This window comes from Excalfactoria chinensis, chromosome 10, assembly GCF_039878825.1.
Source record: "Excalfactoria chinensis isolate bCotChi1 chromosome 10, bCotChi1.hap2, whole genome shotgun sequence".
Classification (NCBI taxonomy): Eukaryota; Metazoa; Chordata; class Aves; order Galliformes; family Phasianidae; genus Excalfactoria; species Excalfactoria chinensis.
Genome location: NC_092834.1, coordinates 17,790,171 through 17,816,621, shown reverse-complemented (window position 1 = coordinate 17,816,621; position 26,451 = coordinate 17,790,171). Strand labels below are relative to the sequence as shown.

Below are 26,451 nucleotides of genomic sequence, written 5' to 3'. Positions count from 1 at the left end.
ACCCAAAACATTTGCTGCATTCTTGAAGGTAAGCAACAGAAAACACCTTCTCCTGCCCATATCCTTGCAGCTCAGTCCTGTCGGTCCAACTGCTGTGCTGTGAAAGGGCCCAAATATGTCCTGACTGCAGTGAGTACTGTGGATTGCTGCACTTGGCCATTCTGTGGAAGATCTTAGTAGAAGTTTGCTTGAAGGTAGAAATCTTAAGGCTGATAGCACAGGAAGAGTTAAAGCCAAATCTTATATGCATAGTGAAATTAGTTGGAATCCCATCAAAAGTCTGTGCCTCTTCATCTCTAGAACATCTGAGATGCTGTACGTTTACTTGTTTTGATTTTCAGGGCTAGAAAGTGGCTTTCTAAACCCTATTTTCCATGATGATCTCCAGATGAGGACATAAAATCTCTCCTTATTGGAGGCCAATCCTGAGGTGTTTCTGTGTGTACAGGAGTGCTATTTCTCATCCTCTGAGTATCTGTCAGTGGGAACTGGTGTTTCTCTTGCAGACACCACCCTCTGCCAAGAACTCTCCTTTACCAAGGCTCTTACGAACTACTTCCAAAATTGGAATGCTTTTTTAGAGCCAGACATTGATGTCAGTGCACTTTTACTGAAATGCAAATGCAACCCAATCAGCGTTCCATTCCCACACTTCAGTTTTCCTTCAAATTACTTTTCCATGGGTGCCTTCTCCTTCTGGCTTATCTACAAGACTCTGGCAGTGCTATCAAGGCTGGCGCTGTTCACCTGCATCGAAAGGGCACCGGTCTAAGGGACAGAGTCAGGTACTTCTGCTGCGTGGGTATCTCCTGCTGAGGAGCTGAGGAGAGCTGAGCTCTGTGTCTGGAGAAGAGTCCTGCTTTTACTAAGCAGTGGTATTATACCTGCCGTTTGAAGGCCATAGAGCCCTGCAGTCACAGGATAATGCTGTGTGAAAGGAACCCCAGGGAGTCTTCAGTCCCGGCCCTTGCTCAAAGCACAGGCAGCTTCAAAGCTGGGTCCAGTTGGTCTGGGCCTCATCCAGACAGATTTACAAATATATCTCTGTTTATGTATTCCTCTGCCTCTCTAGGCTCCTGTCCAGCTCTTAACCACATTCACTGTGCAAAATGACTGCACAGTGCCTATCCTGGAGCTGGGTGCTCAGTAGCTGAGTGGGAAATCTTTTCCAAAATCTTTGCCCCAAGAGACAGGAGGCCAGAATCCACCTCATTTAATTTGACAATATGCATCCAAACAGATCAGCTTTTGGGAGGGTAGGGCAAGCAGTGCATATATTTCTAGGTTGAGTTCCATCTTAACCCAAACCTTTCTCTTACTTAGAGCTTATGCCCAAAGGAGAAGAGTCTTTCCTGATTTTGGCCTAAGAGGACTTGTTCTTTTAAGGCCTTTAGGATCTGGAGTCATCCTAAACCACTGAATCCCTAGACCAGCGGGTGAAAGGAAGATGAGATTATGGGAGTCAACCAGGGGCTTTTATGGGAGCTGTAGAACCTGGAGCAGGGTGGTGAAGGAAAAGATGACCAGAAACTATTGTGCCTGGTTAGGCAGAGGCATTTCATTGATGATATGTTTGCTTCTGTTTTGTATTGGTGAGTAGAAACAGAATCATGTTCTGAACTAGATTCTGGGGCAAGATGTCCCTAGGCTGGGGTCACAGCCTGTGTGGTGAGCACTCGGGTTCTAGGGCTGAAGGCTGCTGCTGGCTACAGTGGGGAGGTTCTGGACCTGTAGGGCAAAACCTCTGGACTTCATGTAGCATGGGAGGCGTAGAACAAAGCCTCAGGTGCTCTGGAACTGTACAACCACAAGACAAAAGGAGGCCTATCCCAGAGAGCTCCTCACTGAAGTGTGAGACTGGTGGAGGTGAACAGAGGAGCTGTGAAGTGATTCAGTGTGCTATCAAGGCTGTCAAGCTTCCTGCAGAAATCACAGTGAAAGAAGATTTTGAAGAAGACAAGTAAGCAGCTCTGTGGGTGTTCTTCCCATCTAAAAGTATGAATAAAGAAAAGCATGACTTCCTTGAAAATCTGGTGGGTGGACTGGTGCTATGAGCTGATGGAACATGGGGGCTGATTTGTTCATAATGAATGAAAGATGGCAGATGGGGAGAGGCAAGGAAAGACCTTCAGCATTACTGTAGTAAATCTACTTCTGAGACTTGGGATGGTGGGTTGTTTTTTTTTTCCTGATATAAAAGACAAGAGGGAGGATATTTGCCTGAGGGTAATGAGAGCTATTAGAGGTAAATATAGTTGGTCCTATGTCTCATCCAAAGCAAAGACCAGCTTCAAAAGCACTGAGATAGGATGGTCTCCCTGGTATTAAGAAGGGTGGGATTCTTGGGTCTGGTCCCACTTCCTTTTTGCTCTTGTTTTGCAAGAGAAGATGAAGAGCTGATGCCCCTTTAGACCGATAATGACTTCACAGCCCTGCTTCTTTCCCCAAAGCCTTTCCTCGTACACGCTAACGAGTCTGAGCCTACTTCATGGTGCCTGCAGTAATTGTGCTTTTAATTATGCTCTGTGTTTTTGACCATCTGTTGTGCTCTTTTCAGAATCTGTTTCAGTTCTGATATCCCCTTTGAGATGAAGGGACCACAAGTGCACAAAGTATCCAAGGTGTGGATGAATCATAGATTCTTCTGTTCTTTTTTTTCTTTCCAAATGATTCATACCACTTGATCTGTTTCTTGATGCTTACTGAGCATTAAGCTGACGTTTTCATGGAACTGACAGCTATATGTATGTGGAAAAATGAGAGCCTACGAAGAGGAGTGATGTCTGTTGGGCAGGAAAAGACGAGGTTTTTTGGGAATATCACAGGAGCCTGAAGGCTGTGTAGAGCCTCCCAGCATGGAGCCCACATGTGAGAGAAACCAACAGGCAGTTGGTGGTGTCAGGAAGATGCTGTAACTTGCTGATAGACATGAGAGCAAGCATGGCACACTTCATCTTTGAACAAAAGTAGCAAAATGAAAGGTTAATGAGCCAGAGAGCTTGTTAGGAAGAGAGCAGCTGCAAGCTTGGGCAGGGGATGTGCAGCAGTATCTTTGAAGAGGACTACATTCAGGGCTGGCAATAAAGTGGGCTGCACAGGAGGATGCACATCACAGATCTGACTCTGATTTGGGTTTGCATGTGGGGACAACATGGGATGCATGTGCAGGTTCTATGCGGGTTATGTGGTTACCTTGTGTGGGTCAGACCCTCAGTAACCTTAGGAAAGTCTCATTCCAGGATCCTCCTTTGACTTTAGTCAGCTTCTTCTCATCTTGTCTTCTGCACGTCCTTTAAGGATGTGTTGGATTGCCTTGATGTGAATTCCTTCTGCTTGTGCTGTTTTCTTATTCTTAGAGAGTGGTGGACATAGCTCACCAAATTACTTGAGGGGTTTTCTCTCTTATTCTAGTATTCAGCAGGCAGGTTCCTTTCCAATACAATCCTTTACCTGCGGGTTAGGTGCTGAGCATCAGTTATGTGAGAGGACTGTAAATGAGGTTCCTTCAAAAACTAGTTCTGTTTTGCTTAAGGCCATAATGGGAATACTGCTGTGTTTCCATTAAATCCCCTTTGTATCAATCTGTAGAGCTCACTGTGGGCGAGAGGTGCTAGGATCCCAATAGGCTGCTAATTAATTACCAACCCTACATTCTTTATTGGCAATGCGGGGCCTTCCATCACTGCCTCTTGATAGTTAATTAGGTGAAAGCCAAGGAAAGGCTCTGTTTCAGTGGTGATCAGTTAATGTTCCTTCTGGCTTTATTCCTTGCAGACACTTCTTGACAGTGTGAGGGGAAGCCAAGACTGAGCATATGGTTTGTTGCGAGCTCTGACCTTCCCAGTGATCTGGGGCAAAGCCAAGAGCCTGGAATTTCCATCAAGTGCCATTCGGAAGCCTACCTGATGCTGTGGAAAGCCCCTGTGCCATTTCTGAGAAATGAAATCCGTGGGTAAACTGCCAGTTGCTCTTCTCTCTCATATTGTTCCCTACTATACGAAATGAGCAGCTATGGTAGCACAAGAGGAGAAGGAGACTTCTTTTCCTCTTTAGGACCTGGTGGTAAACACCAGCACAGCTCCATGGAAGCTCTCAGGTGGGGACTTGTTGGCCGTGGGTGCCCCTTGTGTGGCTCTGTGAAGTCAGGGCACCATTGGATAGCAGATTGGGTTGCCTGAGGGCACGCTTCTACAAGCCACACAAGCAATCTGTTGAGATCTTAGCCATTATCAAAGGAAAAAGCACGTTTGGGATGAGTTTGGAAACTCTCCAACCATTCTAAGTGTGAAATCTGCAGCTGGTTGTCCAGGAAGAGATGTACGCAAAATGTAACTGCTTGTGGCTTGCCAAGATCTGGGTGGGAAAAACCTTCTTTTGAAGAGGATTTCCCATCTTCTCCCAAGGACTCCCCAGCTGCTGAGCTTTTTTTTTTGTTGCCCCAGGCTCGTGGCTAGGATTTGTATTTCTCAAGACCTTGAAACCCATTGCTCTCTCCAGTTCCTCACAGAGCCTGACTCCGGTCACAAACACAGCTGTTTGCTCCTTCATTGGAATCTACTCTGAACAGAAACAATTTTGACTTTATTTTCCTTTTGCTGTGCAGCCACCTAATAATTACTTAACATTATGTTGCAGCCTCTTCCTACAGCATTGCCAAAGTGCTCATCAAAGCCTCTCTGCTCCAGCACTGGGGGGGGGGGGTGAATTATTAGTCTCTCTGTGTTCAAGGTTAGAGATGTTCTCTTCTCTCATGGACTAGCGACTCTTCCAGACACATCTTTAGTCTTGCCATTCAAGATCAAAACCAGAGGCGGCTGGGAGCGCGTTAGAGTAATGTGCACTCAGAGGCAGCACTTTGTTTCTTGTAAGTGACTATCAGCTGAGCCTGTGATGTGCCGAAATCGGACTGATTCGCCCCGCAGAGGGGAGCAGCCTGTCTGGGAGCTGGCTGTGGAACAGCGAAGGCTGAGCGCATACTGTGGCATGCTAATGACTGACCTTGTTTCTCTTGCTTCTGCCCTCAGTGTCTGCTGCTAGAAAGGTTTCTGATGGGTGATAAGCAGCAAGTGTTTCCATAGAGCAGACTTCACAAAGCTGCGATTCCTTCAGACCCTTGAAAGGCTGCTCTGGAATATCACATACTTAAATACTTGGCATAACTGGATCAGTTCGGTCTTGGGATGGTGGGAGGATTATCTGGTCTCCCTCATGTCTTGACAAAATAAGGCTCCTAAATCACCATGTTTTTTCTCCTTATGCGTATACTGACTGCCAAAGGCTAACACAGGCCAGTTCTCAAATATGTGATGTCCTAGAGACAAGGTGATATGTGAGAAAGCAAGAGGCTGGATTAAATAGTCTTCACTCAGATTTAGTGTACATGCACCTAAGCTGCATGCAGAGCTGCTGGGGCCTGGCTGTTCTGGTGTCCCATGCTGCTTGCAGCGCTGCAGTACTGGGAGGGAAAGCAAGGGCAAAATTTGTATTGGTGCACTGGGAGGGAAAGCAAAGGCAGGATTTGAATTGGTAAGGAGAAGGAGCCAAAAATGGAGTGGGAAATATAGGAAGGGCAGAGTCATGGGAGCCAGATCTGCTCTTGGATGGCAGCTGTTGCATCCATTTGCTCAGCAGGTATGTCCTTGCCTTCTCAGGAAGAACTGGCTTTTCAGAAGAGAGGGAGAAGAGAGCAGAGAAAAAGCTGGAGAGGAAATGAGAGGAAATAAAAGGAAATAGAAGACAAAGGGAAAGGCAGCAAATGGCTGGAAGAATTAGACATGGAGTGTAGAAAGGACTGTATGTCCCCAGTTGCTTTGAGCACTCAGCAGATCCTGTGGTTTGTCTGCTTTATTACTGACAGAGTTCTCCCTTCTGTCGGCTTGTTTCCTAATTGCTGGTCTTGTAAACTGCTTGATTTATGGCTCTGTTCATCAGTTCTGGCCCTCGGGTATAACATGCTTTTCCTTCCAGGCTGGGAAGTGAATAACGAATTAACAGCCCGCCTTAGGTTCAGTAAGAAGCTAAGCATTCAGGGATCTTTATTGTGATGCACGTGCCAAATCTAACTGCTTAATTTTTACTTCTCATTCACGGATGCTATTCAACGACTCCTTCCCCAGGGCAGCAGCTGCGTCGTGGATGCTTGGTGCCTTTGAAGTGTCCCACAAGTGAAGCCACCAAGGAAAGGATTTGCAGTTGGTTTGCACAGAGAACTCAATCTGTTTCCTCGCAGCTTGCTTTGGAGCTGACATTGTGTGCCATACACGCTTGTCTCGGACAAACTTCCTTTCAATGCAGCTGAGGGATGAAGATCAAGGCAGAGAACAAACAGGCCTGCTGAGCCAAAGCTGTGACCCCCCGGTGTGCAAGCAGCCTTCAAGCCAGCTCCTGGCTGTCCTCCCCACATTCAGTGCTGAAAAGAGGTTTGTCCTGGGGCCTGGAGCAGGGTCCCTGGAGTAGATGCAACTTTCATCGTTTATTGAGTGAGTCGAGCACTTCTGTCCCCACAGTCCTCAGTGGCAACCTTGTGCCTTCTGCACAGCTCTGATCATTGTGGCTTCATGACTGCACCACTATATACTGGGTTTATGGAGCATCCAGGCCTTGGCATGGTGAAGTTTGTGCATCCCTGCAGCACTGGACTGGGAGGATAGAAGCTCCCTGTACTCTGAGCATGGGGCTCTTCTCATGGACTAGGAGTGTAGCCAGGAGGTGATGTCGTGTTCGTACAATAGCTCTGCAACACTACAGACACACTGCAGCAGAGTCTTCCACACCTGATGGCATGACAGAGGCTTAAAAACCTGCGTGAAGAAAGTCAGAAAAGGTGTTGTATGTATAAAATAGAAGAGCTACTGCAACAGTACAGTATAACGCTGTGCAAGGACTAGCTTGGGACTTGCAGGTCTCAAGCAGTTTAAGCTGACAGGTCCCCTCAGGACTTAGCAGTCCTGCCCTTGATCAGCCTCTTAGGATGCTGCTGCTCCCTGTGAGCTGCTTTGTTGTTGCAACATGAAAGGGGGAATTCAGGAGAATGGCTTTGTCTGTGCCCTCTACTTCCTTCTATAGGAACAGGGGGCTCAGCTCTGTTTCACAAGAGGCCATGAGTGAAGAAAAGAGCTTGGAAAGTCACGTGGAACATTAACATAAAGGCCTACAGCCCCTCAGGTGCTGTAAAAAGTGTGTTATAGGGAAAATTTTAGAGCAGTTTTAGTCTGTTTTTCACTTGTCTGCAGGAGCTCAGCATGCTTGGGAGCAATGCTGGATGCTTTTTTCCTTCTGAGGATCCTACAGCGGTGTCTGGTTTTTCCTCTTAGGGCACATGCAGTAAAGCAAAGCATAAATAAACTACACAGTAGTCCGCTTCTTTTGCAGTAGCATTAGTAGTGCAGCTAGGTTAGGTAGCCATGGTCATCCTTTGGTATGCTTTGTCTCTTATGGGTCTGCAGGTGCATACTCACACACCATGAAAACCACCTACTGAGCAACCGGGCCAACTGGCCTATAGACCTATAGATCTTCTGGTTGTTGGCCTTGACGAACAGTCTCATTAGGGCACATCCAAACAGGGAGCCATGGCTGTGTAGTTAGCTGTCTGCTGTGCAGCTGGGGGCTCCCAGGGAGTGCTGGCTCATGCTAAGGTTGATCATGCTAAGGATTCTAGGATCCAAGAGAGGAGATCAAAAAGAACCCCACTGAGTATATTAACTACTAATTGCTAAATAATCTGAATATATGCGCAAAGCTCAGGTGTTATTGCTTACTGATAAAAAGGTTCAGAACTGCCTTTGGTTCCATGTGTGTGTGCACGTGGTCGCACACATACAGAATCCACTGTGTTTCCTAAACTATGTGATGGGCAAGATGGTGCAAACAGAACAAAAGCAACAGGTTCAAGGTCCTGCCCATATCAGGCATCTGGCTGATCTGAGGTGGTCAGCCAGCAGCAGAGATCAGAGGAGCAAAAGCAGACCTGGGATCTGTGATTGGGGCAGGTAGAGTTGATGCGTGCACCCTTCTTCCCCTCTTGTGCAAAGGTTGGGGGCATCACTTCCTGTCTGGATGCTGCTGTGGTTGGCATCACAGCAGTCAGCATCTCCTTGAACACGTTCCTAGTGCTCACAGTGTACAAAGGGCTTTAAATGGGATCACAGTTAAATATTACTCTTCAAACTCTGTGTTCACGTGGCAAGATCCTCTCTGTTACCTCTGACCTGTTCCTGTCTTGCTGCTGGTATGTGTCTAAGTGCTACAGCATTCGATCACTTTCCAGACAATTGAACAGGAGCCGCTCCAAATACTGTCACTTTCCCTCTCCCCTGCCCTTGAGTAGGAATTACCTTGAGCAGGTTGTAGCCATGTGTGCAGTAATGACTCCATCAGTGAACCTAGTGCCCATTGCCTGGATGCAGGTAAAAAAGCTGCTAAGGGGAAGTCTTACGGCTGAAGATGCGATCAGATGAGCATCTGATCCGTCTTTAGAACCATGTTTTTTTTAAGTTACTATATTTCAGCAAAAGGTTACTGCCCCTCTGCTGTCAGGTCCTTTCCTGCAGTGCAGGTAAGTAACTCTTCGTGCTTCTGTTCTGTACACCACAAAGTAAAAGAGAGCTGTGTGAAAGCCCTGCTGGCACGTTCTTCTTGTTCTGAATATGCTGAGGTTGGGGATCTGACCTTTCACAGGAGTCAGCTTCAATGTGCACATCCGAGGTTATGGTAGTCGGCCCCGTGACAATGCAGCCTCAGTGGGCACTTCTGTCTATACAGTTGCCTATAGCAGATGTGAAAGCATGAAGTTGGTTTTCTCTGGAGCAGATGAGCCCATCGTTTTGTGCATAAACCACGGGGAGAGCTTTGATTTTCAGCTCAACCTGGATGGAAAAGGCTTCTGGACCTCGTGCCAGTTGGGCTCTCTTACAGCTGAGTGCCCTCCAGACATGGCTTGATGTCAGCACTGATCTGACCACAGCCCCGTCTTCCTAGCAGCAGCACTGAGCCAGGCTGATCTCCAGGAACAGGATGGTAAAAGTGAAGGACTGCAAGCTGGAGGGAGAAGCTGGTGGCAGCCCCCACAAGCAGTTGGGTGTTTTCCAGCTTTCTCCCACTCTCTGTTGCAACTCCCAGCTAGCTTGGAGTCAAGGACATGCATAACTCGCTGTCTGTCTTTCTCTCCCCCACACAGCATGTATAGGGATGTGCTCTACTTTGGAAGTGAAGGTTACCTGCAGGTTGACAGAGCCTTCTCTGGCCTTTGTGGTGATGGAAGGATTCGTGTGGCTTTAGTCTGTTGAGCTGTCTCTGAACACTGTGCCTTCAGATCCCCAGATCCTCCCTACGGCTCAGGAACAAATGCAGAAGTTGTAGATCCCCAGCAGAGCAAAGGTCCAAAACTGGCAAGTGCTCTGCTCTGCACAGAGCCAGCTAGGAGCGTGCCACCTCTTCTGTGAGCAGACACGAGGCAGGAGGTGGTCTGCAGCCTTCTCTTCTCTCTGCTTGCAGCTCCAGCTCCCTGAGTCCCCAGGAGCACAGAGCCCTGCATGCTGGCATGGAGGTGCCAAGACAGGGCACTGCAGGCCTGGGAAAAGGGAGGTGACTTTTTCTCTTGGTTGCTTTGATCGTTATTTAGGTAACGGGGAAGAAAGGAAGTTATTGTTTAGTTGAGGGCTTGTGTGTCCTTCTGGGGAAGAAGATTATGTTTGCCTTTGGCATGGAGGAGTTATTGTGTAGTGGCAGTTCATTTTAATTAGTTGCTGTTTCTTTACCTTGGCTCCATTTAACCAGAGAAGAAATCTGTGGAAGGAGAATTTTAAATAGAGGGTGAGAAAAGCAACAAAACGAAGCCTAGATCTGAGCTGGGATTTGGGATCTCTGCTTCCACTTACCAGGAAAAGCATTTCTCACAGAGGCAGAGGAAGTGCTTCATTGCTTTCTCTTCCTCTCCTCCATGTTCACTTCAGGGAATGAATGAGGGAAGCGTCTCCCTGGCGGGATTAATGGCAGTATGGAGATGAGCTGAATGTATAATTCCTGGAGGAAGGAGATTGCACCAGCATCAGTGTAGCCCTATGCCTATGAGTGCTTTATCGTATTCTCTCTTATGAAAACACCCGAAGAATTTTCTTCTCTAACTTCTGCCCGTGAGATTGAATTGGATCAGATGGGAGCTGGGCGAGCTGGGATGAGTCATATCATTGGTAACTGTGAGGATATTTAGGCATCGTTTATCTGACTTTAGTTAGAATTAGGCATTAAACAGGAGCTGAGCCTCGGACTGAGGGTCTTTCCCTCCTGAGCTTTTGCATCCATCCTCTTACGTCTGTTTTATTTTTTTGCTGTCTCCTTTTCGAGGGGAGCAGGAGTGGGATTCCTTCCTCGTTGTCCCAGCCCTGTGTCCAGGCTGCAGCTGTCCGTGCCTTGTCATCGCATCTCTCCCCTGGAGCTGCAAGGTGACAGTCACAACAGCCGGGGAGCAGAACAGGCAGCTGGGCTTTGGCAAGTGACGGGTCAGGGCAGGGCTTTCTTTGTGCAGGCCATAAGGACAGGAGCCCTCCTGCTATAAAGAGAGTTACAGATTTCTCCATTAAAGCTGTGCGGGGCTCTCCAGCTCGTGTTTTCAGGCTGGCGGCACTTGCTGGCAGCCTGTTGCCCGTGAAGCAGGGCTCTGTGCCTTCTGTCTCCTCTATTCTCTCTGAGGGCACCTCCCTGCTGTTCGGGTCCGAGTGAGCTCGGGGTCACTCCCACTTCAGGCCTTTTTCCATTCCCTTTCCAGCCCCTTAAACAACAAAGGTGTTGAGGAAATTTATACCTCTGCCTGGTAACAAGGCGGATCAGTGAGATGCTGTCATGGTTTTGTGAGGGCTCCATAGATTTTTACTGCTTTTCAGTCCTTGGGTTCCCAACCTTCCATTGGCTTGTAAATTGCCCACAAGATGCAGACACAGCTCCTATTCTGTGAGTTGCTTTGATGATTTTATTTATATCTCTTGCTTTGTCTTGTCTTTTATTACAGGGAGACTGCAATTAATTATTATCCCATCAGCTTCTATTTAGCCTGACAGTACAATGCAACACGCGGTGTCCAACCTTCCCTGCCTCTGTGTGCGCAAGCGAGCAGCTATTCTTGAGGGGAACAAAGGCCCTGGCAGTTTTAGAAAGGGACACACAGCTAAAGGGCAGCCTGAGAGGGTTCAATAGCGCCAGCAGAGCGTAGCTGTGGTGTGGCTGAAGTGACCAGACATCCCAATTTAGTTGTGATGCTCCTGATTTTGCCTTCTCATCCAAAGCAGGTTTCAGGCTGTCGCTCTTTAGGTGGGTATAAGCTTGTGGTTGGAGCAGAGGCAAGGCTTGTGTCTTTTTCCCACTTCTCAGAATGATTTTTCCCTCCTATAAAATGTACATGTGTGAGATAGATAGAACAGTGTTTTGCTTGGGGTGCACAAAGCCTCAGTGGGAACACAGGAGGTGCCTGTATCCAAGAGATCTGAAAAGCAGACCAGAGGGATCTCAAATATAGAGTGGGTGCTGGGGAAGCAGTCAGTGATGCTGAGAGCAGGTTTCCAGGGGGACGGCCTCCTGTGCTGGAGCTTCAAAGGAGCAGTTTTAGATATGTCTGGTTTGTTCTGTCTAGGGCCTGCTCAGAAAAAGGTGCTTGCATGTAGAAATTACGGTGACTGAAAGCCTTAAAAACACGTATGATTTAGGGCAATGTTTGGTGGTAATTTCAGGACCTATCCCATCCATTACGCTGGATTCTGTATGGGGGATATCAGTTGCTCTACTGACTGTTCTGCCACTAGAAAACCTGCAAAGCTGTTTTCACTCTTTCTTTCACATCTATCTGGAAGGTTTATTTGTCCTGTTTGTGCTGCAGGCCCACGGATGGCATGCTGCTGTTGCTGAGCACTGCTGGCGATGATGACCTAAAGGGAGATTCAACACCAGGTGAGTGGAAGCTGCTGTTAATCCAGGTGTTCATACACTCTACTTATTTCTCCCATTGTCACATTTCTTCACTGACACCTGGTTTTGGCAGTCTTTAACAGCGTGGCTCTCTCTCTGACCTTCTCAGACCAGCTAATGACAGTGCGGCAAATCTTCTGGGCCAGCTTCCTGACTCAAGTGTCAGTGTAGTCCTTCTGCACTGCTTTTCTCTCCTCTTCTCCCTAGCAGAGTTCACTCAGATGCTTTGCAGGAAGCTGCAAGATAGCCCCCATGTGGGCTGTGTTGCTCTGAGTTCAGAGGTATTTCTCTCTCATGTCCTCCATAAATGACTTGTGCTCACTAGGTCACAGCTGATAACAGCTGTGGGGCTCTGTGAGAAATGCAAAGTGTGTCTGGGCAGGAGGACAGGCAGAGTGAGCACCTCTGCCATTGCTGATGCCAGGATGAAAGTGCCAGGAGCTGCAGGGCTGAGCTGGCTGATAGAACACGGCTCAAGCTGAGGGCTATTAATGTTCACCCCACTTCACTACCTTCCTGAGAGAGCAGGCTCACTACTTGGGGTGCAGTTCTGCTCAGGTGTGCTAACTGAAAGTGAGCTGGGATGGTATTGCAACCCTGTTCTGTGTTGGGAGAACATAGCTCAGTTCTGCATTCTGCATGGCTTTGTATCTCTCTCTTCCATGTTTAGAAGGTGAATCTAAAGGAAAGAGCTGTAACTCAATGTCTGATTCCAGGTCTCCCATTCAGAAGCCTTTATTAGGTGGCCAAGTGAGTTCTTCTTCCCTCCTGCACCCCAGCTGCATCCCAGCTATGTTCATACTGGCTGTGAGTGTCTACTGTGATAAAATTGGTACTAAATCCTGTCAGCTCTGAAATAGGAACTATGAGGGCTGGTCTTTGCATCAGGCATGTAATTATCTGTCTACAAAACCATGGAAATGTACAAGGGGAAAAACGACAGAAAAACAAGATCTCTGTCACATGAGAGGAAACCTATCATTTTCCCATTTTTTTTCCCTCCATTCACAGCAGTACACAGCTGGGTTTAATCCATCTCGGAACCTGCTCAGGGGTCAGACTGTCTGATAAGCTACCTTATGGCCACTGACCCTCAAACCTGTATCAGAATGTAGGACTTTTTGTGCAAAAACCCAGGAAAAACTCTCAATTTGGCAAGGTCTTAGAAGCAGAAAAATCCATTTCCTGCATCAGAAGAAGGCCTTTTTATGGCAAATGAATACTGAATTGCAATCAGAACGCTGGTGCTATTTGTTAAATGCAAGTTACTTAAATAATTCATTTTTCACTAATTATACAGTACGTGGCTAGCTTCAGTGATCACATGTAATGAAAGGTGAGCAGCTCCTGCAGCATTGTCATGACTTTGATGGTGCTGATCAAGAAGAAACGGAAGAGTTTCTGTAGTCTGCTGTATTCTGCAAGTTATTGCTAACTAAGGGAGTTAGTTAAACCTGGAGTGCCACACGTATCCTGTGCTTGGAGCCAGACCTAAACATCCACAGTATCTCCTCATTTCCTGGGGGATCTTCAGATTTGACTAAGGTCCCAAATTATCAAAGCTTCTGCCTAATGTTAAATGTGTGTTTAAAACCGTTTGAAGTCAATGATGCTTAAGTATGTGCTTCAGCTTTAGTCACACCCTTGAGAGTTGTGCCGAATGGAGGCTGCTGGCTAGCTAGGGATAAGCCTAGCTGGCTCCTCTTCCTCCCCCAGGACACGTCTTACCCACTCCATTAACTCACCCAACGCAGCAGGCTCGGATTGCCTCGGTGAACGTAACTGTTAACTTTATTTCTTTTAGAACACGATAGGTGAATCTTTAAGAGTTTGAAAAGTTTCTTCCCCCCTTAGAAACCAAATGAGAGTATACATAGGAGGAAAAAAAATATCATCTCTGGCTATATTGTCTTACAGTGCCAAGCAGTGGGGAAGCTTCACAGAGCATTACTGTGGAGTGGAAGAGGCTTGGTTTTCTGAGCTTGCTTTAATGAACCTTTGTTCTACCTCTTAACTGTGACCATTTAATAACCACTTGACTCACTTTGCCCTCAGCAGGATGTTGCACGTAGCTTCCCAGTGCTGAGGAACAGTTGAAATTAGAAATGTAATTTAATGATTCAGCTGGTAACAGACAGATTACCCAATAGCCTGCCTGTGGCGTGGACCTTCGTAAGCATCGTTCTATACAAGAATGCTTCCTTAGACAAAAATGAACATGCTGGCATGGGTGCTAAGCTCCCAAATCATCTTTCTGCATTCTTTAAGTCCTTTGTGTAGAATCTCTACTGAACGTTTAGCTAAATTTTCATTTAGCTTGTGTGCTTGCAGCCCAGAAGGCCAGCCGTATCCTGGGTTACACCAAGAGAAGTGGGACCAGCAGGTTGAAGGAGGTGATTCTGTCCCTCTGCTCTGCTCTTGTGAGACCCTACCAGGAGTACTGCGTCCAGTTCTGGGGCCCACAACACAGGAAGGACATGGAGCTGTTGGAGCAGGTCCATAGGAGGGCTATGAGGATCATCAGGGTTGTAGCACCTCCACTATGAGGACAGGCTGTGAGAGCTCGGGCTCTTCTGCCTGGAGAAGAGAAGGCTCAGTGGAGACCTTATAGCAGCCTTCCAGGACCTGAAGGGGGCCTACAGGAAAGCTGGGCAGGGACTTGCAAGGTCAGATAGCAACAGGACAAGGGGAAAATGTTTTTAAACTGGAAGAGGGTAGATTTAGAGTAGATGTTAGGAAGGAATTTCTTCCCATGAAGGTGGTGAGACACTGAACAGGCTGCTCAGAGAGGCTGCAGTTGCTCCCTCCCTGGAGGCACTTAAGGCCAGGCTGGATGGGGCTGTGAGCAACCTGAGCTACACAGAGGTGTCCCTGCGTAGAGCAATGGGGGTGGAACTAAATGATCTTAAAGTTACTTTTCAACCCAAACCATTCTATGATTCTATGGAAGAAAATCATTTTAATGTAAAGAGTGGTTTGTGCTCTTTCTTAAGAAGCGGATTTAGGTATCTTTGCACAGAGGATCCTCCTCTTCAGAGAGGAGTTTTTCTTCTCTCTGAAGAGTTCAGGATTTAAGCACAGAAAGCAGACAGGAGCAGAAAGAGGAGGAAGGCTGTGAGAGGAAGTCAACACACAGCTGGAATGACACCTCAGGCTGCTGCATCAGTCTGAATCCTTGCCGGCATTTCTTGGTGTCTGAACAGCATTTAGATGTAGGCAAACCCTGTATGGAAGGAAGCTCATTATTATCTACACAACATCGTGAGGGGCCTTTTAAAAACAATCTTGTATACCCAGAGGAACTGAAGAGGCCTCCTGAGCTCCTGTTTGGGTCAGGAGAAGAGGTGCCAGGGAGAGACAGGAAAAGAAGGGAAAGCCCGTTCTGACCGAATGTGTCAGTGCACTTCATTTCTCTGGTCTTAAGCTCAGTGCCTGCAAGGAAATCTCTCCTGCAAAAAAACCCAAGAAGTGATTCCACCAAAAGCCCTGCTAGAGCAAAGATCCCTCAATGTGATTTTGAAGTCTGCCCAGTCTATAGGCCCCAACCAGACAGTGGAGCAGGGGAAGTGGAGCTTTAATTTGAGAGAAAGTCCTCTGTGGCCCAGAGGAAAGAACGACAGGTCTTTCTGCCTGGTGTATGAAAACACGTTCACTGTACCTGAGTCTCTTGTCAGACTGGGGTAGGACAAGAAATGATGCATTTGAATTGGGGTGGGAAAAGATTTAGCTTATGTGTCAGGAAGTTCTTCCCACAGTGAAAATAGCTTATGGAAAAGCTTGTTTTTTAAATAGTTCTGTTTGATGTAGAGGGTGGTGTTGTGGTTAGGAACTATGAAGGAAGACCTTACTGATGTTCCTACATAAGGAACTTACATTAGGTCCTTACATAAGGTGCTTCATCAGGGCCCACAGAAAATCAGATCAGAAAAAAGCTTATTTTGAGTGTTTCATAGAAGGCTTAATTCTGTCTGCTGAAGCCTCTGTGAAATAAATCAAGCGTCCTTGACTGTAGCAGCCCTCTTTGGAGAGAGAATTCTCTCACCAATTGTACAACACCTTCTGGTCCTTTCCTAAAATGATGCGAAAATGTGTGTGCTCCGTCACAACAGTAAAGATTCAAGATAAACATTGTTCTCAGGGAGGCCTTTGAGCTGCCTTCATTTACAGCCGGTTTGCAGCTGATTTTTTTAGAAGGAACAAATTTACTGTAATAGGCGTGAGTCAGCACGGATATATTGCAGGTAAGTCATGTCAGGCTGATTTGATCCCTTATGCTAATGAGGTAACTATCAGTCTAGGTAGCGTAAATCTGTTTGGTCTTCCAGACTGTTTGAACAAAATTTTGCATGATGATTTCTAAATGTAGGTTAAAATAAATCACGATCAAAAAGGCTGAAATACAGGCAGAGGACAGAGTCATGGCTTGGGGTGAACAGTGGGAGTCAGCGAGGATGCGGCCGGGGCACTTAGACCTGCAAATTCTTCTGATGTTTTTTAATAGTGTTATTAAAGATGAATGCAACAGCACAGTATGCAGGATCTTTGGTTATGCAGATGATACAAAGCCAATGGGATCACACAAGGCTTAGAAGTCTTTTTTTGCAAAGAAGTTGCTTTTTGACAGTATAATCTTGCTCAGTGTTGTAAGTAGACTCAAAACCTCAATATGATTTTGACTGAGCCAGGATCTTTCCATGGCAGTCACAGTGCCTTTAAGTGGGGGTAAGAGCTGGAGAGGCAGTGCTGTTGGTGGAGATGGAGCTGGTATCACAAGGTGTGGTGGAGGAATGGGGGTGAGGAGTGACCAGCAGGAGGAGCGAGAACCTTCCTTTCCCTTTGGGATTATTTGGGTTCTTACTGCATTTGCACCATAAATGTTTGCACAGCAGCATTTGCTGGAGAGTTCTGGTGGCAGCCATGCTTTATTGTAGTATATAAAATACATATTCTGTTGGGCCATGTTTTATTGTAGGATATAAAATATGTATTCTCTTTGTAGCTGATGTAGCAATTATATCTGAGAGAATTTATATTTATGTGTCTGAGTCAGGGCTTACCTAAGCATGCAGCTGTTCTTGATTACCTGCAGATAAAGGAGGAGGAACCGGGTAGGAACAAAAACGACTTGTTCTGGCGCAAGCCTGCTGACATGCTAGATGAGTGAACTGGGAAGAGATGGTACATGTTTTCTTCCTAGCCAATAGTAATACACAGCAGTGTGGAAGCGTAGCTGTATCTGCGTGCTTGGCTGTATACATTTTATTCCTATCATAGCCATCATCTGAGCTTCACATTCATCTGGCTCTCGTCTTTTAGTTGTTCCTCATTACAAGGTCTCAGCAACGCTGTGCCAGTCTGGGCAAGAAACGTGCTTCTTCTTCCACTGAGCAGGAGACTGCTGAGCTGTCCAGCAGACAACTCAGTGCCTTCCCGCAGCTTTGCTACCAGTTTTTGAAGGTAATGTGATGACTTGCTGCTCCAATGCTACAAACACTCATCTTTCTGTGGAAAAAAACGTGCAGTCTTTGGAAGATGCGCTATAACTGGTGGCTGAGTAAGGGAAGAGTGAAAACAGCAAGAGAGTGGCTTCTCCTCTCTTTGGTCCCTGATTTAAATCAGTTGCTGGGGCAGCATTCATTCCTGAGATAAGAGGGAATCTTTTGGACTGAGGTTTCTGCAGTCTTTTAGGGCTATCCACCACCTGTTTAGAGTACACATTTAAAGCTGACCCGCTCATCTGATAGTATACCCAGGTGCCACATTTACTGATTTCTCTGCCACCAAGAAGCTCAGCCACAAATCTCCAGACATCTGTCATCACTAACAGAAGGGCACAAATATTAAAATGGAAACCATAAAGTTGAATACATCAAAGATACAACCAGAGAAGAAATACGAGATCCCTCTGTAGGAGGCATAACTCGTTCACACTGACAATTCAAAATCAGCCATAGCAGGAGGATTTAATGATACCATTGTTTAGAGAAATTAGACATGACACTAGCCAGTTACCTTCCATTTTGGTCGGTTAGGATTTGCTGTTGTTTGACATTCATTAGAAATCACAGTAACCTGCTTTCAGGGCAGTCAAATTAAGGTTTCCTCTCTCTGTACAAGATTACTCATCACACCACAGCTACATGATAATTGGAAAATAACTGGTGAATGAGTACACCTTACTGAAGCTGTCATCTGAGCATGTCAGTAATGTTCCTGAGGTGATCCTGAAAAGAATTTGGTTGTACACACAGCACCTAAGAGAAAATGGTTACAGGAAATTAATGCTACAATACCTTATCAGATGCAAAAATAATTATTAATCCTTAATCGTGCTGGTAATTTCTTTACAGGAATTCACCTGCCCTTTTGTTTCCTTTAGTGCCTCTGGCATGAGAGAATACATGGTTTTCTACCTAAACCTCAACCCCAGCTATTCTTTGTTCTCAGAGCTGCAGTGCCTGCTGGGGAGTTTGAGAGGCTTCGCAGTGGTTGTGCTCACATTAGCAAGCAGCAATGTGCAGCAGGGGCAGATGTGGGGAATGCAGCAGTTGGTGCTGGTCTGCTACGTGCATTCTGGGGGGATCCGCTAGCTCTGATCTGGCCCTGTGGCTCAGAACATTCAGTAGCAACTGGGACACACTAGGTGAGTTTTTGAAGCAAATCTTGTCATTTAGTTTTGTCTGAAAGGAATCTAGTTCTGTGGCATGGACCTACATGCAGGAAGGTCAGGAGTTGCTTCAGAAGGAACATCCTAGCCCTGAGTAAAACACAACCCCTTGTAGATGGAGAGGACTCTGGAGGACGCCCATCAGACCTGCATCTCGTTGCTGGAAATGGCTAAGGGAAGTTAATCTGAACACGCACAACCTGTTTTGTTGTTTTTATAACGTGTTTGCTCTGAGATGCATTTTGTTTCAGGGAAGCCCTACTTGGCAATCAGGAAGTTGCTTGTTCTGTGATGAGCATTGCTGCTGCCCCAGAGGGAGGGGATGGTGCTGTCTGGACGGACTTCAGGTCTATTGAAGGAACTTGCTTTTGGTACTCCACCCTAGATCCAGTCTACAACTGGAAAAGTTGCTTGATTCCCACTGTAGACTTTGGATTTAGGAGCCAAGAGATGATGTGCACATGGGGCATGTCAGGCTGGTCCCAAGTGTAGTTCACCCCACAGCTGTGACAAGCTTCTGGCCTCATGTTGACAGGGAGATGTGCAGTAAGGTTAGCATTATCGGTTTATTGTCTTCAATGCATTATTTTTTTATTTTAAATGGAAAATACACTCCTTGTGTCACACTGCCCAACTCTGCGTGTTCCCTGCACATTCAAACAGAAGATGAATTCTCACTTTTGACAGTTCAGCTTACAAAACCAAGAGAGTGAGAGAGAAGAAAGACCCTTCTGCATCAGTGTGATGACTGATCACTTCTTTATTCTTGCTCAGATGCCTGGTCTGGATTTGGAATAGAAAAGTAATATACTGTTTCATGGAGTTACGTGGGGAGGGGGCCCTGGAGGAGGAATGCAGAGCTGTTAGACGGGGCTGGAGAGATCAGACAGGCACCAGAGAACAAAAGCTGCCCCTGTTAGAGATCGGGGAGCTGGTGCTGGATGGAGTGGGGCCTCCTGCTGCTTGCTGCTCACTGTTGCTGTGGCCAGGCTGGCATCACTGTGCAGGGAGAAATGCAGGCAAAGTGCTAATCTATCGAAACAGAAGGACAGACTTAGCTTGAGAAGATGAGCATGCTGAGCTGGTTTCTGCTCTGTTACACCATGAAACCTCACTGATATCTGTAGAGCTCCCCAGCTGTATCTAGGAGCAGACAGGGGTTCTTTATGCATTTTCTCCAGAGCCGAACTGGTGAGGATTTTGTGAGAACTGGAGAAATTGATACTGAGATTTTCAGCTCTGCAGGAGGGAATCTCTGTTTGCTTAATTTGGGAAGAGACGGTCGTATAACTTACAGGACAAAAAGCTTAAGCAGTGGAAGCATCCCCCAGAGCACAGTGTAGAGTTGGAGGCAGCTAGCTTAAGTCTTTCAGGCTGCCTGAGTCTCCCTGCAATGCTTCCTTCACTCCCTCAAATACAGAGAAACACCCACTCCAAATGCGTTGTGCAAGAGCACAGTGCTGGGACCAGCTGGGCTTAAAACAACCCCGTTTTGTCTAGCTGCCTATATAATTTCTCCCAAAAGGCAAATGAAAGAGTGGCTTCTGGAAAACAGCTAATCCCGTGATTTCACCTAGTTCTCTGCCAAGCGCTTCCATTACTGAATGGCCTTCACTTCTGTTTGTTAGGTGTTCTCTCAAGGTGAAACTTCTAATTTCCAGCTTTTTGCAGTTGTCTTAGAAAAGGCACCATGGTATCCAAAAGCCCTCTCCCACAGTTGCCCCACAATTACCTTCCCCCATATAAGCACCTATAGCAGAAATCAGATCCCTTCTCAGCTACATCTTTAGTGAGCCAACAGGCCTGGGCTCACGCAGAAGCACGCAGCACGCAGCTCCTGGGTCATTCTCCCCTCTTTGCCTGAATCTCTTCTTTATTATCTCTTTCTTCTCAAAGGATGGTACAGATACTGGACACAGCTTTCCAGCAGACAGCCACTGGAGCCATGAACAAGAAGGAACGTTCCCTGCTGGTGTTTGTGACTGTCCTTTCTGTGGAGGGATCAGAGGTGTCCTTTTATGCAGCTTGTGCTTGTCCTCTAAATTCTTTTCAAGGCAACTGCTTTCCGAGGCCACATCCTGTAAGTGTAACCTGCATTTCTTGTTTCAGATGCCTTGCGTTTGACTTTTTAAATCTTAAATCAAGTTTTCCTGGACTGTGGCCAATTCTCAGCTGCTTCAGATCGCTGTGTATTGATAGTCCAGTCGGGCTTGTTGGTTCCCTACTGCCAGCCTTGTTGGCATCTGCAGACTTGGCCACAACAAGGATTTTTATAGTGTCATGTAGATCGCTGATAAAAAATATGGAATGAAAAATGGTAATAGGATTTTCACTATTCTTTTATCCCCGGTATTTTTGCCCAGTGTAATATTGCTGCGCATTTATTGGATTGTGGCTTCTGGAACATCCAGCAAATACGCCTTTGAAGAATAGCCAGTTTCTAGAAAAGCTTTCCATCTTGAACCAGTCCTTTATGCCAACAGCTGATGTTAAGGCTTGGGAAAATAGAAATATTAAATGCAAAGGTGTGTGCCTCACTGCCTGGTGCCAGATTGTTTGCACAAGTGTAACCAGATCATGCCCCAAAGGTTTCCAGGGAACTTGCTGGGTTTTAGAACTGCAGTTAACTCTTCTTTGGCCTTCAGAGGCCCAGTAGGTTTCCCCATGTGGATTGCAGTGTATTCTGGGCTGAAGGCACTGTTATTTCAGAAGACTGTTTGTTCCCGTTGTATGGCATGGACTGGGAGCTGGCTGCTGAGACCCACTACAGTAACAAAACTGCTTCCTGCAATGCTGGGGAGTGGAAGTGACATCCATGCCACGTGTCCTCCCAGTGGTTGTGCCCACCTCATCAGTGTGAATACACATTTTGAATGCTTCTTTTCTTGCAGAGAGGCCACTTACCAGCCTACAAGTCAGTGGGGAGCAGGGCTACTCTGATTGCCACAGAGTGAGCTGAATCTGCAAGCTTCTGAGCATGAGTTGCACACAGGTCGGTGTTAGTGCTCCCAGCAGTGCAGAACCTGTTCTGCAGCGCTCAGGATGTCGGTCAACACTGCACTGAAACTAAGGGAGTTTCAGGCGCCAGTGTGGCAGAAAGATACCCTTGCCTCAAGTGCTTTGGGTTGTTCAGGACCAGTGCTCATTTAGATCCCTGGTGATGAGGGTTGCGATTCATTTCCAAATATCACTTTCAATCTCTTAAGCCAGATTTGAGGCAGCTATAACTGACTTTGAGAGGCATTGCTAGGCAGGAGGCTGCACTTACCATAGAGCTTCCTGAGTGGAGAGGTGTCACTGTTGCAGGTGAGGACAGAGGCAGCTCTTCTGACAGCAGCTGTGTAGCAAATCTCTACAGAAATGGTATCTTAAAGTCTCCGAACTGCTCAGAGTGCCCCAGCCAAATATCCCCAGGCTGGTACAGCAGAGCACAAAGGAAATAGTTGATATTCAGATCTCGATCTTGAGCTACACAGGACCTGAAAGCATAGGCACATTTGTACCTCTGGGGAGAGAGGTACGAGGAAGGGGGACAGCCTTTGACATAGAAACAGGAGCTCTCACTTGCAGAGCTAGAGGCAGAACAGTCATCATTAAAAGAAGGTGACATGGCCTCCATGTGCTGCTCTGGTTTGCAGACCGCTGGGTCCTGAACTCACGGTGGGGTTGGCTCAGCACAGCGGGCTCTGATGGAGGACTATGGCTGTGGAGCTCTGGCACTGCCAGTGGGAAAAGGTCATGCAAAATAAACAACAGTTAGTCCCTTTGACAGGTGTCGAGGAACATTTCTGACTAAGCACGGTATCTTCCAAATGCTTGATCTCAGGCTGATTGCTCTTGGCATGAAAACAGGAGAAAATGAGAAGGGAAAGCAACTGAAGGTAGCTTTCTCTCCATTCACTTCACTGCAACATGGGAAAGCTGACGGCAGCCCTTCCCGTATCTCTCTCTCATTTTCATTATTATTATTATTTTATAGCCAGAAATAAGAACTTTATTGAGTGATACTCAGCTCCTGTCAGATGCCCACTCGTCATTTGGCAATACGGCAGATTCCAGAAAGGGCTGATCTAGTGAGGCCCAGTGGTGCAGGAGGTGCTGAGGGAAGGTCTCCACCATCTTCCCATCCCTGGCTGCCCTTTTAATTAACCAGGCTGATGTAGGATGTGCGTCCCTGCCTCGCCCATGCTGCCTGCTGGTGTTTCTGGGCCCTGGGAGCTCTGGAAGCGATGCTGTCAGGTGTAACAAGCCAGAGGCAAGTTCTGTTCTGTTCGGAGATTAGACTGTGTGCAGCTGATCCAGCAGGCCCGACAGGTTCCCTGTCAGCTCCTGGGCTCCCACGGCACATCCCTTGAGCCCCCTCTTCCCACATGGGCCCGCCCTGGCTTCTCCTGCAGGTATGAGTGGCTTGCTGTGCACCAAACCATGGTACCTATCTGCAACCAGTTGGCCAGGGCAGTTCTTCCCTCATCTCTGCTTGAGTCTGCATCCCATACTTCAGTCTTTTTCCACTTCTTCCACCTTTACAGGAAGGTTGTCCTCAGCTCCCAGCCAGCAGCCAGAGCTGTGTAGAGAGAAGGGTCCCATCCGTACTGCATCGTCAGGTGCCAGCTCATGTGAGCAAATGCCACCAGCGGGAGCTGAGGCATCACAGTGCTCCTCTAAAGACATTTCAGTAGCTCAATTAACTTTTCACTTGGGTGTTTTCTTTCTCCCCACTTTGCTTTCATGGTCATTTAAGACAAATAAAATGAGCAGAACGTGGCAGTGTGATAACCACCATTTAATTCCCTTCCCACGGGTCTCCAGATTATTTGGTGATTCAGCGGCAGCAGGGGGAACATTTACAGAGAAGGAGGAGGGAGCTTCCCACAGGGGCAGCAGCTCACAAGATGGGGCCCCTCAGCATCCTGGGGGAGAATCGTGCCACTGCTTCCCTTTAAATGCTGTGGATCTGGTGAATGCAGCGCGAGAGCTGCAGCCTCGGAGCAGACACAGCTCCCCCACTTTTGTGGTGCTCCCATTCTCACTGCCCTCGTTGTTCCCACATTGTGAAGTGGGGATGAGGACCAGCGTTCAGGATACATTTCACGCTTCTGTGCAAACACAATATGAGATGAGGAATTCATACCCTTAGACGAGGAGACAAGAGTGTATTTTCTCATAATAAGGAACAGCAGCCAGATTGGAGCCTGCCAATTCTTCTTTAGTGCTCCCGACTTCCCTAGGCAGTTCAAACAAGCCCGTGCTTTTAAGCAGGCAGAAGGGAGTAGATTATATATTTTAAAAATCACAAACCCTTGTAGATGTTTTTTACGTTGTTCTCCACACCTCTGTCTTGGTAGGCGACTTCTGCATCTGGTCGGCTGGGAGCGCAGTGCTGGTGCAGGAGAACACCATGTGCTTTGTGTGCTTGCGAACAATTAACAGCAGTACAGCCCTGCACCAAAGCAGCGTGCAAAACGCACCCCAGGAGGGGAACAGAACAGCTAGCCAGGCTGGGAAGCAGGATGGTGCTCTTGTTGTCCTGGAGGAAGACACAACGTGAGGGTTTGCTCCTTCAGCAGCAGCAGTAAATAATGAGTGCTCACCTTCAGTTCTCCTTCAGCCACTTCTTTATCTCCCCAGCCCCTGTGCTGGCAAGGAAAAGAAATATTTACTGTAGTTTTGTGTTTTTATGGCTGTTCAAATTTTAGCTTTGTTTTCTCCCTAAAAAGCAGCGTTTTCACAGCTTTGACTTCATCTCTCCCTCTGTCTGGAGCACATTCTGCCAGTCTGACACTGAAAATTAGTCCTGAATCATTTGCCTGAACCTGTCAACCCCACATCACAGCCACACATTGTGTATGCAGGTGGTTTGGCCTGGGAAGGATGTATAATGCACGTTAGTCATTTAATACATTTATAATCTAATCTCTCAGCGTGACACAGTCAGCAGTTTTTCCTACCCCTCGTGCAGCACGTTGGTTTCCATCCCCACGTTATCCTGTGCCAGGGGAAGGCACTGTCTCACCCAGCACCAAGCTGAATGGCTCCAAATTCCCTGTAGCAAAATCTACAGCGATGTCAGCTCCTCTGTGCTCCCTCTGCCTGCCCGGCCAGGCAGGATCTATGTCTGGAATAGTGGCCATCCTGTTCTCAGGCACACCACTGCCTGCCAACAGCTCTGGCTGTGCTGGGAGTCCCTGGCAGGCGCCATGCTCCAAAGGTTTGCCTCCCTTCTTTTCATCCCGACTGCAAGGCTGTGCGTAGAGCTCACTCAGGCTAAACCTAAGCCTGAGACACAGAGGATGGAGCACTTCTTACCCCAGCGATATGCACTCGAGAGCCATCTTGTATGATCTTCCAGGGACAGTGTGATCTGGAGATGCCATGCACGGTAGAAGTAAGTCCCAGCAAGCCACGAGCAGCCAAGACTTGTTGACCAGAGGAATTGTAGATGCTGGATACCTCAAACCTGTGCTTTACCGTATAACGTCACATGGTGCCCTGAGTTAAAATGATTCAGGAAATGCATTTTCTGACTGTCAGTGAAATGCATTCATCACTGCCATGAATGTGCACCATATTGTTAATGCTTGGGGCCAAATTCCATGTCTTTTTTAATGCCTACAAAATGTAGTGTGTGTTGCTGGCTCTATATTTATAATAATTATCAAAGTAACGGGAGTAGCTGCATTCCTATAGGCTAGGAATGGCCAGGCACGGGCAAGGAAAAATGAGTTGCAATTAATGCTTGTGCTTGCACCTGTGATTAATTAGCCTGGTGATAGTGCTATGCAAAAGATCAGGGTGAGAATTAATAGGGACACAAGCGAGGACTTCTAAGATGGTTAGGATGCTGTTTAGTGCTCCTTCCTTGGGCTGTTTAATTAAAGGCACTGATGCAGCCTTGCTACGTACCAATAGACCGTTGGGCAGGTGGTGCAGAATATTTATATAACAGTGTTCTGTAGCAAACGTCAAAGTTTAATTCCTGTGCTTCTCTAAATATAATTCTGAAACGTCAGAGATGCTAAGAGGAATGCTGGCAGCCGATGGGATCGCTGTCAGGAGCAGGAGGCAGTGTGCCACATTTATACCCGTCTAGATACACAGGTGACTTTTCAGCTTCTGTGTTCCCAGAGCATGCAGTGCTCTGAGGGACATCCTGCAAACAGGAGCACTGTGCTGCAGGTTTGTACACCTGTAGGTGCTGATCCCTGCAATCATGTGCTTTGCTGAAAGCTGTTGCAATTGCAGGACTTGCTGGTGCTCAGTGGCATTGCCCAGGGAGGGGACGATTACGCTGCAAATGCTGGCCCAGACTGCACCTTGCAAGCAGAACTCTGCTGCCCAAAAGGGTGTGGAGAAGAGATGGCTGACAAATACAGCCTGTCCTTAGGAGGGATGTTCCACAGGGATCTGCCCAGGAACAAGCTCTTGTAGAAAGGCCTGGAGCATGAAGGCAGCCACAGGTGGTTTCTCCTGAAGGGCCTCTCACAGGCTTTCTTCTCACAAGGCATTTCTCTCTTCTCCCACCTTCCTGTCCCTCCCAGCTGTTCTCATTGAGAGGGACAGTTTTTCTCCTTCAAGAGCAGAAGCAGAGAAGGAGCAAACCCTGGGAGCCCACCTGTTTCCTCGAAGCTCTTCCAGGAACCTGCTCTTTAAGGTGAGCCACACTAACTATGTTTTTTCTTCACTTTTTATCCATCACTGCTCCTGCTGGCCTTTCCCTTCTGCCTGTTTGCACCTCCCATCACCCCAATCCATTTCTCCCAGTGGCAGCAGCTATTGACGGGTTTATATAGATGGGGTTTAACTGATCCTCCCGCCGGCTGCTCCCAAAT

The 26,451-nt window shown here is 47.2% G+C and overlaps 1 protein-coding gene across 3 annotated transcripts in view; it reads left to right on the top strand.

Annotated features, from left to right (window-relative positions):
* Nucleotides 1-26,451, top strand: part of LOC140256630 (uncharacterized) — a 93,691-nt gene that overhangs the window by 46,269 nt on the left and 20,971 nt on the right. For 2 of the 3 annotated variants that reach the window (XR_011904819.1, XR_011904820.1), the window contains exons 5-8: nucleotides 11,867-11,937; nucleotides 17,272-17,412; nucleotides 20,519-20,702; nucleotides 26,161-26,273. Coding sequence is in view for 1 of the 3 variants with exons in the window: in XM_072345282.1 (XP_072201383.1) it covers nucleotides 19,084-19,173; nucleotides 20,519-20,702; nucleotides 26,161-26,273 (387 nt within the window). In the remaining 2 variants the exon portion in view is untranslated. Of the gene's footprint in view, nucleotides 1-11,866; nucleotides 11,938-17,271; nucleotides 17,413-19,020; nucleotides 19,174-20,518; nucleotides 20,703-26,160; nucleotides 26,274-26,451 lie in introns of those variants that run through there. The other variant, XM_072345282.1, reaches the window with a different exon arrangement.